This window comes from Oncorhynchus tshawytscha, linkage group LG31 (genome assembly GCF_018296145.1).
Source record: "Oncorhynchus tshawytscha isolate Ot180627B linkage group LG31, Otsh_v2.0, whole genome shotgun sequence".
Classification (NCBI taxonomy): Eukaryota; Metazoa; Chordata; class Actinopteri; order Salmoniformes; family Salmonidae; genus Oncorhynchus; species Oncorhynchus tshawytscha.
The window spans coordinates 9,128,717-9,142,195 of record NC_056459.1 but is presented as its reverse complement, the minus strand read 5'-3'; the positions used below and the strand labels follow the sequence as shown (position 1 = coordinate 9,142,195).

Sequence of the window (13,479 nt, the reverse complement as noted above, 5' to 3'; positions counted from 1 at the left end):
CACCATGCTTCACCGTAGGGATGGTGCCAGGTGACGCTTGGCATTCAGGCCAAAGAGTTACATCTGGGATTCATTCAGAATAGAGAATCTTGTTTCTCATGGTCTGAGAGTCCTTTAGGTCCTTTTTGGCATACTCCAAGTGGTCTGTCATGTGCCTTTTACTGAGCTGTGGCTTCCGTCTGGCCAATCTACCATAAAGGCCTGATTGGTGGAGTGCTGCAGAGATGGTTGTCCTTCTGGAAGGTTCTCCCTTTTGCTCAGTTTGGCTGGGCGTCCATCTCTAGGAAGATTCTTGGTGGTTCCAAACTTCTTAAATTTAAGAATGATGGAGGCCACTGTGTTCTTGGGGACCTTAAATGCTGCAGACATTTTTTGGTAACCTTCCACAGATCTGTGCCTCGACACAATCCTGTCTCGAAGCTCTACTGACAATTCCTTTGACCTCATGGTGTGGTCTTTGCTCTGACATGCACTGTCAACTGTGGGACCTTATATAGACAGGTGTGTGCCTTTACAAATCCTGTCCAATCAATTACATTTACAACAGGTGGACTCCAATCAAGTTGTAGAAATATCTCAAGGATGATCAATTGAAACCGGATGCATCTGAGCTCAATTTCGAGTTTCATAGCAAAGGGTCTGAATACTTATGTAAATAAGGTATTTCTGTTTTGTATTTTATATATGTGATTTTTTTTTATAAAAACCTGTTTTTGCTTTGTCATTGTAGGTATTGTGTGTAGATTGATGAGGAAAAACATGACTTTAATCCATTTTAGAATAAGGTCTGAATACTTTCCGAATGCACTGTATTTCAGCCTAATGTTAGACAATTGAAAAACATTTGTTGTCATCAAAATCTACAAAAGTAGCCTATTTCTCAAATGGTCTGCCCTTAATTTCTCAGAAGTAATTTTTTGTTAAGCGGACTTGATTACATGGCTTTGCAAAAATGTCTCAAACCAGATCATGGACATCATGGTTTTCAGTTGGTTGGATTCCCAATCTAAAACTCTATTCTCCTACATCAAACATGTATCTACCACAAACCCAAATGGTGGCTCTCTGTTGTACTCAGCAAAACTTCACAGTTCACACCCTTTTGAAGTCATCTGCCACCATTTCCCCGCATTCCGTTATCAGAGGAACAGGTGGGAACAGGTGTGAATAGGCACTCTGCCACTTTGGGGCAGACTGGGGGCACAATCGCCAATCTGCTCATTAATTTATTTATTTTTATCACTGATTAATAGGCTAAGCATAGAAAATACAAATTGTCATGCTTCCTTCTGAGATGACATTGTGACAAAAATATTGCGTATTTAATTTCTAACTGTTGAGTTTATGAGGAAGCTAAATAAAAGAGGTGCGTAGCCTAAATGAGTTCCTGATCTCAACAGTGATACATATTTTCTTGCTTTCCCCAGAACAAGAGTCAAGGGGAAACAAACCTTCGTAGGACATGCATTTTCTGCTACTTGCTTGACGTGGATTAGAGCGTTCTATTCTAATCCATATCCTGGATCATTTAGCCGTTTATATGCACCCGCTCAATGTCAATGAATCAGAACACACCCACCATGCGGACGGACCTATATTCTATGCAGTCCCTCAGTGAGCGCAATTTAATAGCTAGCCTAAATGTACAATTAGCAAAGCATGCAGCCTAGGCTGTACACAATAATTTCCCAGACTGCCACTCTTTGAATTTATATGGTTATCTGCAACATCAAATGTAATTGCATGCCATTTATCTATCACAGTCAATGTCACACCGATTACAGTAGGTGTCAACATATAAGGGCACGTACTGCCATAACAACAAAACGTATTATTCTATAGATCATAAAAAAGACAAACAATACCCTACGAAGCCTAAATAAATATTAAAATACACAATTAATGAATTAGTCCCCAAGGTGTTACCTTCATGTCGCCTATCACTGTTTGAAAAAGTCCTCCGAGTGCACTGCATTCTCTTTCAATGACAGTCTCCATTTTCAGCACTGTATGGACTGTTTATCTTGCCAAAACTGTAGTGAAAATGTGTTGTTTTCTGTTCACCAATACTGACTGAAAAAGAAACTCAATGGTAAAGTCTCTTTTAATGGCAAATATCCTTTCAAAGACTTGCTGCAGTATCCTGTATGCCGCACTCCCGAACGATGGAAAGCAAAACAGCGGTGAGATATAAACCCCACGTTAGTTTCCACACAGAGATAAATTCCATGTTTTTGCGTTTAAGACCATACTGAAAGAAGAATAAAAATATGAACTCATAGAGAAAACACCAGGTGTTGAAAAACGTGAGATAAAAACGAAAACAATTCGAGGATTATCACGGCATAGTCGAGGGTTCATGAAGTTTCTTGCCACAGCTGACATACGAATTGCAAGTGTTTTACCCATGCGCGTGAGCATGCGAAACTTGGGCGCGCGTCCGCGTCGCCCCTCCTTTTGAGGCTAGCAGTCTACTAGGCTACTGTACTTCCATGCATGGTGGTGAGTGGATCATAATAAAATACAAAGGGTGTGGAAAAAACTAAACAGTATATATGTTTTATATCACATCTAATACAGTCAGTAATCCTTAGATGTCATGTGAGATTTAGATTTCACGTCATAAACGCATAGTAGGCCTGTCTACATCAGGGATCATGAAATACAGTAGATTAAGTCGTGCGCCGATTTTTTCTTCAGCGGATGTTCAGGTGCCAGAACATAATTACAAATAATTTGTAGACTGCAAATTGACCGCAATAAACACCGATAGATATAATATTTGACTAAAACATAATTTTAACCTTGCTTACATTTGTATAAAATCACATCAATTATATTTCTCTGTTATGCGTGGGAATACTTTGGAACAGATTTCCAAAATTAAAATCACTTGGAGCTGATTTGCTGGTGTTTTTACAGTCTTTTATGTCCAACAAAAACAGATATATACTGAACAAAAAATATAAACGCAACATGTAAAGTGTTGGGCCCAAAATTATCCATCCATCTGACAGGTGTGGCATATCAAGAAAGTGATTAAACAGCATGATCATTCATTACACAGTTGCACCTTGTGCTGGGGACAATAAAAGGTCATTCTATAATGTGCAGTTTTGTCACTCAACACAAAGTCACAGATGTCTCAAGTTGAGGGAGCCTGCATTTGGCATACTGACAGCAGGAATGTCCACAAGAGCCATTGCCAGAGAATGAAATGTTAATTTCTCTACCATAAGCCACCTCCAATATTGTTTTAGACAATTTGGCATTACGTCCAACCAGCAGACCACGTGCAACCACACTAGCCCACTTCTGGCTTCTTCAACTGCAGTATCATCTGAGACCAGCCACCTGGACAGCTGATGACAGTGAGGAATACTTCTGTCTGTAATAAGGCCATTTGTGGGGAAAAACCTCATTCCGATTGGCTGGGTCTGGCTCCGCAGTGGGTGGGTCTAGCTCCCAAGTGGTTGGGCCTACGCCCTCCTAGGCCCAACAATGGCTGCGCCCCTTCCAGTCATGTAAAATCCAAAGATTAGGGCCTAATTAATGTATTTAAATTGACTGATATCCTAATATGAACTGTAACTCAGTAAAATCTTTGAAATTGTTGCATGTTGTGTTTATATTTTTGTTCAGTATTTATACAACCTTTTTTTGGGGGGGGCTACATCATGTCCAACAACTATGTGTATTGTGATTGAACCTGGGACAACTCTTTCAGACAGAGCCATAAACCTCTAGCTATAGTCATCAGCAGGCTAATTTGTCAAACTAGTAGGCTCATTTGAAATATGTGATCACTTATACTTGTAATCAGTGGCGGTTCTAGCTTGTATGGCTCCCTGGGCGAACTCCCCTTCAGCCCCACAAAAAAAGCACCATTCTGCACTAACTGTAATTTTTATTCAGACATTTGGAACAACACAAATAAGTAATCATAACATTTAAAACAATATAAATATATATACAAAAATAAGACTAATAAATATTAAAAAGAAGTGACAATAAAAAGGAGAATCGAATTATTACACTATTACCCCAATGCCAACAAAAATCACACAAATAAACTAAACTAAATTGCACAAATCTGTAACAGCGTTCGTCTGTTGAAGGAGAGTCGGACCAAAATGCAGTGTGGTGGTTACTCATGTTCTTTAATGAAAAAATAGCGATACATGAAATAACTAGAATAAATACAAAAACAACAAACAAAACGTGAAAACCTAATTACAGCCTATCTGGTGAACACTACACAGAGACAGGAACAATCACCCACAAAATACACAGTAAAACCCAGGCTACCTAAATATGGTTCCCAATCAGAGACAACGAGAATCACCTGACTCTGATTGAGAACTGCCTCAGGCAGCCAAGCCTATGCTAGACACACCCCTAATCAGCCACAATCCCAATGCCTACAAAAACCCCAATACGACAACACAATAAACCCATGTCACACCCTGGCCTGAACAAATAATTAAAGAAAACACAAAATACTAAGACCAAGGCGTGACAAAATCCTAAATCACGCAAACAAACAAATACAATAACACACTTATAAAGAAGAGAACCTGATTATTACACTGTTGTACTTCAAACAAGAAACACACAAACTAAATTGCGCAACTAATTGCATTACTAATTGCATTAGTACTGTAAAAAGTAAGAGGCGCTATTTGATTTCCCCCGCTCCCCCTACCCCGGGCTTCCAGTGGGAAGACCTGAGGTCAACCTACCCCTACCTACAGGTTAGGGACAGGGAGAGAAGGGATAGCTACAGGTTAGGAACAGGGAGAGAGGGGATAGCTACAGGTTAGGAACAGGGAGAGAGGGGATAGCTACAGGTTAGGAACAGGGAGAGAGGGGATAGCTACAGGTTAGGAACAGGGAGAGAGGGGATAGCTACAGGTTAGGAACAGGGAGAGAGGGATAGCTACAGGTTAGGAACAGGGAGAGAGGGGATAGCTACAGGTTAGGAACAGGGAGAGAGGGGATAGCTACAGGTTAGGAACAGGGAGAGAGGGGATAGCTACAGGTTAGGAATAGGGAGAGAGGGGATAGCTACAGGTTAGGAACAGGGAGAGAGGGGATAGCTACAGGTTAGGAACAGGGAGAGAGGGGATAGCTACAGGTTAGGAACAGGGAGAGAGGGGATAGCTACAGGTTAGGAACAGGGAGAGAGGGGATAGCTACAGGTTAGGAACAGGGAGAGAGGGGATAGCTACAGGTTAGGAACAGGGAGAGAAGGGATAGCTACAGCTTAGGGACATGGATAGATGTGATAGCTACAGGTTAGGGACAAGGAGAGAAGGAATAGCTACAGGTTAGGGATAGAAGGGACAGTTACAGGTTAGGGACAAGGAGATAAGGGACAGCTACAAGTTGGGAACAGGGAGAGAAGGGATAGCTACAGGTTAGGGACAGGGAGAGAAGGGATAGCTACAGGTTAGGGACAGGGATAGATGTGATAGCTACAGGTTAGGGACAGGGATAGATGTGAAAGCTACAGGTTAGGGACAGGGATGGATGTGATAGCTATAGGTTAGGGACAGGGAGAGAAGGGATAGCTACATGTTAGGGACAGAAAGGATAGCTACAGGTTAGGGACAGGGATAGATGTGATAGCTACAGGTTAGGGACAAGGAGAGAAGGAATAGCTACAGGTTAGGGATAGAAGGGACAGTTACAGGTTAGGGACAAGGAGATAAGGGACAGCTACAAGTTGGGAACAGGGAGAGAAGGGATAGCTACAGGTTAGGGACAGGGAGAGAAGGGATAGCTACAGGTTAGGGACAGGGATAGATGTGATAGCTATAGGTTAGGGACAGGGAGAGAAGGGATAGCTACATGTTAGGGACAGAAAGGATAGCTACAGGTTAGGGACAGGGATAGAGGTGATAGCTACAGGTTAGGGACAAGGAGAGAAGGAATAGCTACAGGTTAGGGATAGAAGGGACAGTTACAGGTTAGGGACAAGGAGAGAAGGGATAGCTACAGGTTAGGGACAGGGATAGACGAGATAGCTACAGGTTAGGGACAGGGATAGACGAGATAGCTGCAGGTTAGGGACAGGGAGAGAAGGGATAGCTACAGGTTAGGGACAAGGAGAGAAAGGATAGCTACAGGTTAGGGACAGGGAGGGAAGGGATAGCTACAGGTTAGGGACAGGGAGGGAAGGGATAGCTACAGGTTAGGGACAGGGATAGATGTGATAGCTTCAGGTTAGGGACAGGGAGAGAAGGGATAGCTACAGGTTAGGGACAAGGAGAGAAGGGATAGCTACAGGTTAGGGACAGGGAGAGATGTGATAGCTACAGGTTAGGCACAGGGAGAGAAGGGATAGCTACAGGTTAGGCACAGGGAGAGAAGGGATAGCTACAGGTTAGGGACAGAATGGATAGCTACAGGTTAGGCACAGGGAGAGAAGGGATAGCTACAGGTTAGGGACAGGGAGAGAAGGGATAGCTACAGGTTAGGGACAGAATGGATAGCTACAAGTTAGGGACAAGGAGAGAAGGAATAGCTACAGGTTAGGGATAGTTACAGGTTAGGGACAGGGAGAGAAAGTATGTAAATAAATAGAATTCCATCTCCTTTCTAGCCATAATTCTTTGTCATAGTAAATTGACACAAAGCTAAACCAAGTACCATTAACATAATACAGTGGTAAGCCAAAATGGGCAATGTTTTCACTATCCTATTTGTTTATGTTCAAATGAACAGTACTGTATAACCAATGCAGCTATGGCCACCTAGCGGTTATTCTAGTAACACTATCTCCATCAAGTTTTATTAGTTGTACTGTATTTACAAGATACACATGGTATGTACAAGATACACACTGGCCAATGAAATGCTTACTTGCAGGTTCCTTCTCGACAATGCAACAATACAAATAAATAATAAAATACGAACATAAAGGAAATGGTTCAGTAAAATATAATAAAATGTTTAGCATACATGTAAGTATAATACAGGGAAGCACAATTTGTCCAATATTCACAGTTGTTTTTGGGAAGGGGGGATTGGCAGGCAAGTGTTAAAATTGTGCAGTATTTAGCAATAATAATATGATTCTGGTAGAGTTGTGATGTGTATGTAGCATGAATGTGTGTGTGTGTGTGTGTGTGTGTGTGTGTGTGTGTGTGTGTGTGTGTGTGTGAGTTTGCGAGAGTGAGTGAGTGCATGTGTGCTAAGGTGTGGACAGTGCCATGTTGCCATGACATCAATGGGATGAGGATCAGTTGTTAAACTGAGCCAGAGCTACCCAGAGCCAACCTCCTGTACCACATGTCAAAGGGAAAGCCAGGTAGAGCTGAGCTTCAGCACCAAAGAGGAAAGTAGAGTACAAAGTAGGTTAGAGTAAGATAAACCAAGGTTGGGGTTGAGGGTTAAGGTTGAACTGGGGTGTGAACATGAAGCTAGGGTTTGGGTTGTGATTGAGGAAAGGGTTGTAGTTGTCGTTGAGGCTAGGGTTAGGGTTGAACTGTTAAGGTTGAACTGGAATGTGGACATGAAGCTTGGGTTAATGTTAGGGTTAGGGTTGAACCGGGGACATGAAGCTTGGGTTAATGTTAGGGTTAGGGTTGAACCGGGATGTGGACATGAAGCTAGAGTTAAGGTATAGGTTTGGATTCTGGTTGTAATTGGTTATGAATGAGGGCAGCTACGAATTGTAGTGTACCACAGACTACCACAAGAGGTCCTCACATGATTGCAAAAGTGGCATAGGCTACAAGAGCTACTGTATTTTCATCACAATCAATCACATTAGGCATGAAATAGACAGTAAAAACACATTGAGACTGAGATATCAGATTTTTGTGGGATCTAATTGAATGTAGCTTGTTCCCTTAGGAATATGTCATTTAATCAAATTAACACTTGTGGAAAATCTCACACCATCCACATAGTAGTCTGCCATTTACTGCACCTCAGCCTCAAGGCCTGTTGAATATTCTATGACTAGAAAATAACATATTTAATTTCTTACTGGAGGTCCCATGTTTTGTGCCATCAAGCCAGGTGTAATAACATTTACTACATTTTGTATCTGATGATACTTTCACTCCCAGCTTTTAAAAAGTATTATTAGTACACACAGGTATCATAACTATAGCGTATGACTCAGACAGAAAACTCAACTTCTGTCACAGCAGGAAATGTGTTATCAATGTACACTCAAGCTTCCCCCTTGGAAGTCAGTATCCCAACATAGGGTTCTGTTCATTAACACACACTGTAGTAAAAAAAATTTGCAACATGAAACATTTGTTATTGGAGGACCCTGGCAATACGTCAACCACCATAGAGAATCGAAAGGCACATCATTAGCTCCAGGCTATCAGTGAGCATTACATAGTCTTTAATTTAGCCATCAGACTCCACCAGCTCTATTTCTTATTATGTGGCACAGCTGCAGAGCCCCCAAACAGCATCCCTATATTGGCATCCCCCTCTTTCCTCCCAACTCCAAATCCGTGCTAATAATCCTCCCATAATCCCTTGGTACAGACATCTTGATTAGAGGCTGTCTTCATTTCCTCTATGGCTGTTCTGTGTTGGCACAGGCTTCTCTGATGCATTTGAGAATGGCTTAGTCCGAAAGGGAGGCGTGCAAAACCAAAAGAGGCCCTGGATTGGCACCTTAAATACAGAGCCGGTGGAGTTAATGACAAAGAGCACACAGCGTCATTACGGTCAGTTCCGGCTGGGCTGGATGAAATAACAGGAATGAGATGTTTGTATGGGCCAGTGGTGGAAAAAGCACCCAATTGTCATACTTGAGTAAAAGTAAAGATACCTTAAAAGAAAATGACTCAAGTAAAAGTGAAAGTCACCCAGTTAAATAATACTTTAGTAACAGTCTAAAAGTATTTGGTTTTAAATATACTTAGGTATTAAAAGTAAATGTAATTGCAAAAAATATATTTAAGTATTAAAAGTCTAAATTAAAGTATAAACCATTTCACATTCCTTATACAGTACTAAACAAACAAGATGGCACGATTGTCTTGTTTAAAACAATATATGGATAGACAGGGTGAATGTAGTGAAGTAAAAGTGGCCAAAATTATAAATAGTAAAGTACAGATACCCCAAAAAACGTTTACTTAAGTACTTTACACCACTGGTATGGGGGAACCCACCTGTAACGGCAACAGGGGAGAGAAAATAGACTCACTGTGGCTGGTAGTAGAGGGATCAATGGGGAGGACAGGCTCATTGTAATGGCTGGAATTAAATGAATGTGACAGTATCAAAAACATGCAAATTAATGTTGTCTGTACATTTTTTTAGTGGGGAAAAACATTTATAAACACAACTTTTGGTTGTATGTGTTTGCTACCATCCCATTCATTACATTCCACCCACTACAATCTATTAAAATCTTGTCTAGCAGTGTGGTGGAAGATCCATCCAGGGAATGGATTGTGACATGTTATTTTCAGGTTTCAATCTTTGGTTGCACATGCCAAACCGCTATGGGTCACCTAAAGAACAGGGCATAACCACAATTTGATTAACCAGGAGGTAATGAATGAATACATCTCAAATATCTGAAATTGATTTTTTTTGTGTTCAATTGATGGCCTCTTCTCTAACAATGGCAGGGCCAGGTAACTCACACAAATTATCATGGAACCTACCAAGTACAACCCTAAATCCATAAACACGGGCACCCTCATAGATATCATCCTGACCAACCTGCGCTCTAAATACATCTCTGCTGGCTTCAACCAGGATCTCAGCGATCACTGCCTCACTGCCTGCGTCCGTAATGGGTCCGCGGTCAAACAACCACCCCTCATCACTGTCAAGCGCTACCTAAAACACTTCAGCGAGCAGGCCTTTCTAATCGACCTGGCCCGGGTATCCTGGAAGGATATTGACCTCATTCTGTCAGTAGAGGATGCCTGGTTATTCTTTAAAAGTGCTTTCCTCACCATCTTAAATAAGCATTCCCCATTCCAAAAATGTAGAACTAAGAACAGATATAGCCCTTGGTTCACTCCAGACCTGACTGCCCTTGACCAGAACAAAAACATCTTGTGTCGTACTGCATTAGCATCGAATAGCCCCCGTGACATGCAACTTTTCAGGGAAGTTAGGAACCAATATACACAGGCAGTTAGGAAAGCAAAGGCTAGCTTTTTCAAACAGAAATTTGCATCCTGTAAGCACAAACTCCCAAAAGTTCTGGGACACTAATGTCCATGGAGAAAAAGAGCAACTCCTCCCAGCTGCACACTGCACTGAGGCTAGGAAACACTGTCACCACCGATAAATCTACGATAATTGAGAATTTCAATAAGCATTTTTCTACGGCTGGCCATGCTTTCCACCTGGCTACCCTTACCCCGATCAACAGCTCTGCACCCCCCACAGCAACTTGCCCAAGCCTCCCCATTGCTCCTTCACACAAATCCAGATAGCTGATGCTCTGAAAGAGCTGCAAAATCTGGACCCCTACAAATCAGCTGGGCTAGACAATCTGGACCCTCTCTAAAACTATCCGCCACAATTGTTGCAACCCCTACTACAAGCCTGTTCAACCTCTCTTCCGTATCGTCTGAGATCCCTAAAGATTGGAAAGCTGCCACGGTCATCCCCCTCTTCAAAGGGGGAGACACTCTAGACACAAACGGTTACAGACCTATATCTATCCTACCCTGCCTTTCCAAGGTCTTCGATAGCCAAGTTAACAAACAGATCACCGACCATTTCGAATTCCACCGTACCTTCTCCGCTATGCAATCTGGTTTCCGAGCTGGTCATGGGTGCACCACCAGCCACGCTCAAGGTCCTAAACGATATCATAACCGCCATCGATAAAAGACAATACTGTGCAGCCGTATTCATCGACGTGGCCAAGGCTTTCGACTATGTCAATCCTCGCACTCTAAGCGGCAGACTCAACAGCCTTGGTTTCTCAAATTACTGCCTCGCCTGGTTTACCAACTACGTCAGAAAGAGTTCAGTGTGTCAAATCGGAGGGCCTGTTGTCCGGACCTCTGGTAGTCTCTATGGGGGTGCCACAGGGTTCAATTCTCGGGCCCACTCTTGTCTCTGTATACATCAATAATGTCACTCTTGCTGCTGGTGATTCTCTGACCCACCTCTATGCACACGACACCATTCTGTATACTTCTGGCCCTTCTTTGGACACTGTGTTAACAAACCTCCAGACGAGCTTCAATGCCATACAACTCTCCTTCCGTAGCCACCAACTGCTCTTAAATGCAAGTAAAACTAAATGCATATTCTTCAACCGATCGCTGCCCGCACCTGCCTACCCCTCGAGCATCACTACTCTGGACGGTTCTGACTTAGGTATTTGTAGTTGTCCACATATGTCTGTCTAAGTGTCTGGTTAGACTGTAAACTCTCCTTCCAGACTCACATTAAGCATCTCCAAATCAAAATTAAATCTAGAATCGGCATCCTATTTCGCAACAAAGCATCCTTCACTCATGCTGTCAAACATACCCTCGTAAAACTGACTATCCTACCGATCCTTGACTTCGGCGATGTCATTTACAAAATACCTTCCAACACTCTACTCAGCAAATCGGATGCAGTCTATCACAGTGCCATCCATTTTGTCACCAAAGCCCCATATACTACCCAACACGGTGACCTGTATGCTCTCATCGGCTGGCCCTCGCTTCATATTCGTCGCCAAACCCACTGGCTCCAGGAAATCTATAAGTCTTTGCTAGGTAAAGCCCCGCCTTAGCTCACTAGTCACCATAGCAGTACCCACCGTAGCATGCGCTCCAGCAGGTATATTTCACTGGTCACCCCCAAAGCCAGCTCCTCGTTTGGCCGCCTTTCCTTCCAGTTCTCTGCTGCCAATGACTGAAATGAATTACACAAATCACTGAAGCTGGAGACTCATATCTCCCTCACTAACTTTAAACATCAGCTGTCAAAGCAGCTTACAGATCATTGCACCTGTACATAACCCATCTGTAAATAGCCCACCCAACTACAGTTGAAGTCGAAAGTTTACATACACCTTAGCCAAATACATATAAACTCAGTTTTTCACGATTCCTGACATTTAATCCTGGTAAATATTCCCTGTTTTAGGTCGGTTAGGATCACCACTTTATTTTAAGAATGTGACATTTCAGAATAATAGTAGAGTGATTTATTTCAGCTTTTATTTCTTTCATCACATTCCCAGTGGGTCAGACGTTTACATACACTCAATTAGTATTTGGTAGCATTGCCTTTACATTTTTTTAAACTTGGGTCAAACGTTTTGGGTAGGCTTCCACAAGCTTCCCACAATAAATTGGGTGATTTTTGGCCCATTCCTCCTGACAGAGCTGGTGTAGCTGAGTCAGGTATGTTGGCCTCCTTGCTCGCACATGCTTTTTCAGTTCTGCCCACAAATGTTCTATGGGATTGTGTCGCACTGCTTTGCTTCATCTTGGTCAGGTCGCAGTTGTAAATGAGAACTTGTTCCTAACTGGTTACATGAAATATTAAAAATAAAATAAAAACTGACTAGTTATATAGCAGTCTATGTACCTCTATGTACCTTGATCTTCTATTTTTTTGAGAAATGATTTCTATGACCGATATCCATTTGTTTGAATGTTTCTTTTAAATGCTTTGAAAGCTTCAACTTCACTCAGGACAAGTACGGATTTAAGAGTTGGGTAGCATGACTAATGCATTCTTACTGAGTTAAGAGCGGAAAAAGTCACGAACACTCATTCTACTTGTGATGTAAATTTGATTATGTTGTATGCTTATTAGTCATAGTATGGATACAGTTAGCATGCAAAAGTTTCCAGATGTCGTACTACATTCACCAAAGCGATGGACACTAGTTCTGTGCTTTTAGGGCCCATAATGCAATTCTTAAGAAAATGGTTCACGTTTTCAGATTTGAAGAAAATTACGGAAAATATGCAGCCGAAGTCGAACGAGAGCGGATACAAATTTGTTGCTTTAACTAATTATGACAAATGATAAGAAATTGTTGAGCAATGTAATAAAGTAATGACTTTTCAAATAAGTTACGTTACACGTTATGTTGTCTGACAATTTGTTAGCTATGCTATCCTAACGAACCGCATAGCTTATAATTACAGTAATATGTACCCCACCCAGGTAAAGACAGATTCAGGTTGGATATTTGACGGATATTCACCTGTAGTTTTCCTTACGTCCACAAACAGCAGTTCGGATGTTGACAAATCAAAATGTTCAAATTTCAATAGTTCTTTAACTATTACTCCCAAAACTAAAACAGGTGCAAAACTGATTCTAACTGGCCTCCTGGGTGGCGCAGTGGTACTGCAGCGCCAGCTGTGCCACCAGAGACCCTGGGTTCGAGCCCAGACTGTTGTAACCGGCCGCGACCGGGAGGTCCGTGAGGCGACGCACAATTGGCCTAGCATTGTCCGTGTTAGGGAGGGTTTGGCCAGTAGAGATATCCTTGTCTCATCGCGC

General features: G+C 42.2%; 1 protein-coding gene across 6 annotated transcripts in view; it reads right to left on the bottom strand.

Annotated features, from left to right (window-relative positions):
* LOC112233340 (protein MTSS 1) overlaps positions 1 to 2,414 on the bottom strand; it is a 48,714-nt gene extending 46,300 nt beyond the window's left edge. For 4 of the 6 annotated variants that reach the window (XM_024400907.2, XM_024400910.2, XM_024400908.2 and 1 more), the window contains exon 1: positions 1,927 to 2,413. In XM_024400907.2, coding sequence (XP_024256675.1) covers positions 1,927 to 1,998 — 72 coding nt within the window. In that variant the 5' untranslated portion in view covers positions 1,999 to 2,413. Of the gene's footprint in view, positions 1 to 1,926 lie in introns of all 6 variants that reach the window. The other 2 variants (XM_024400905.2, XM_024400909.2) reach the window with 1 other exon arrangement.
* Positions 2,415 to 13,479: the final 11,065 nt, after the last annotated feature.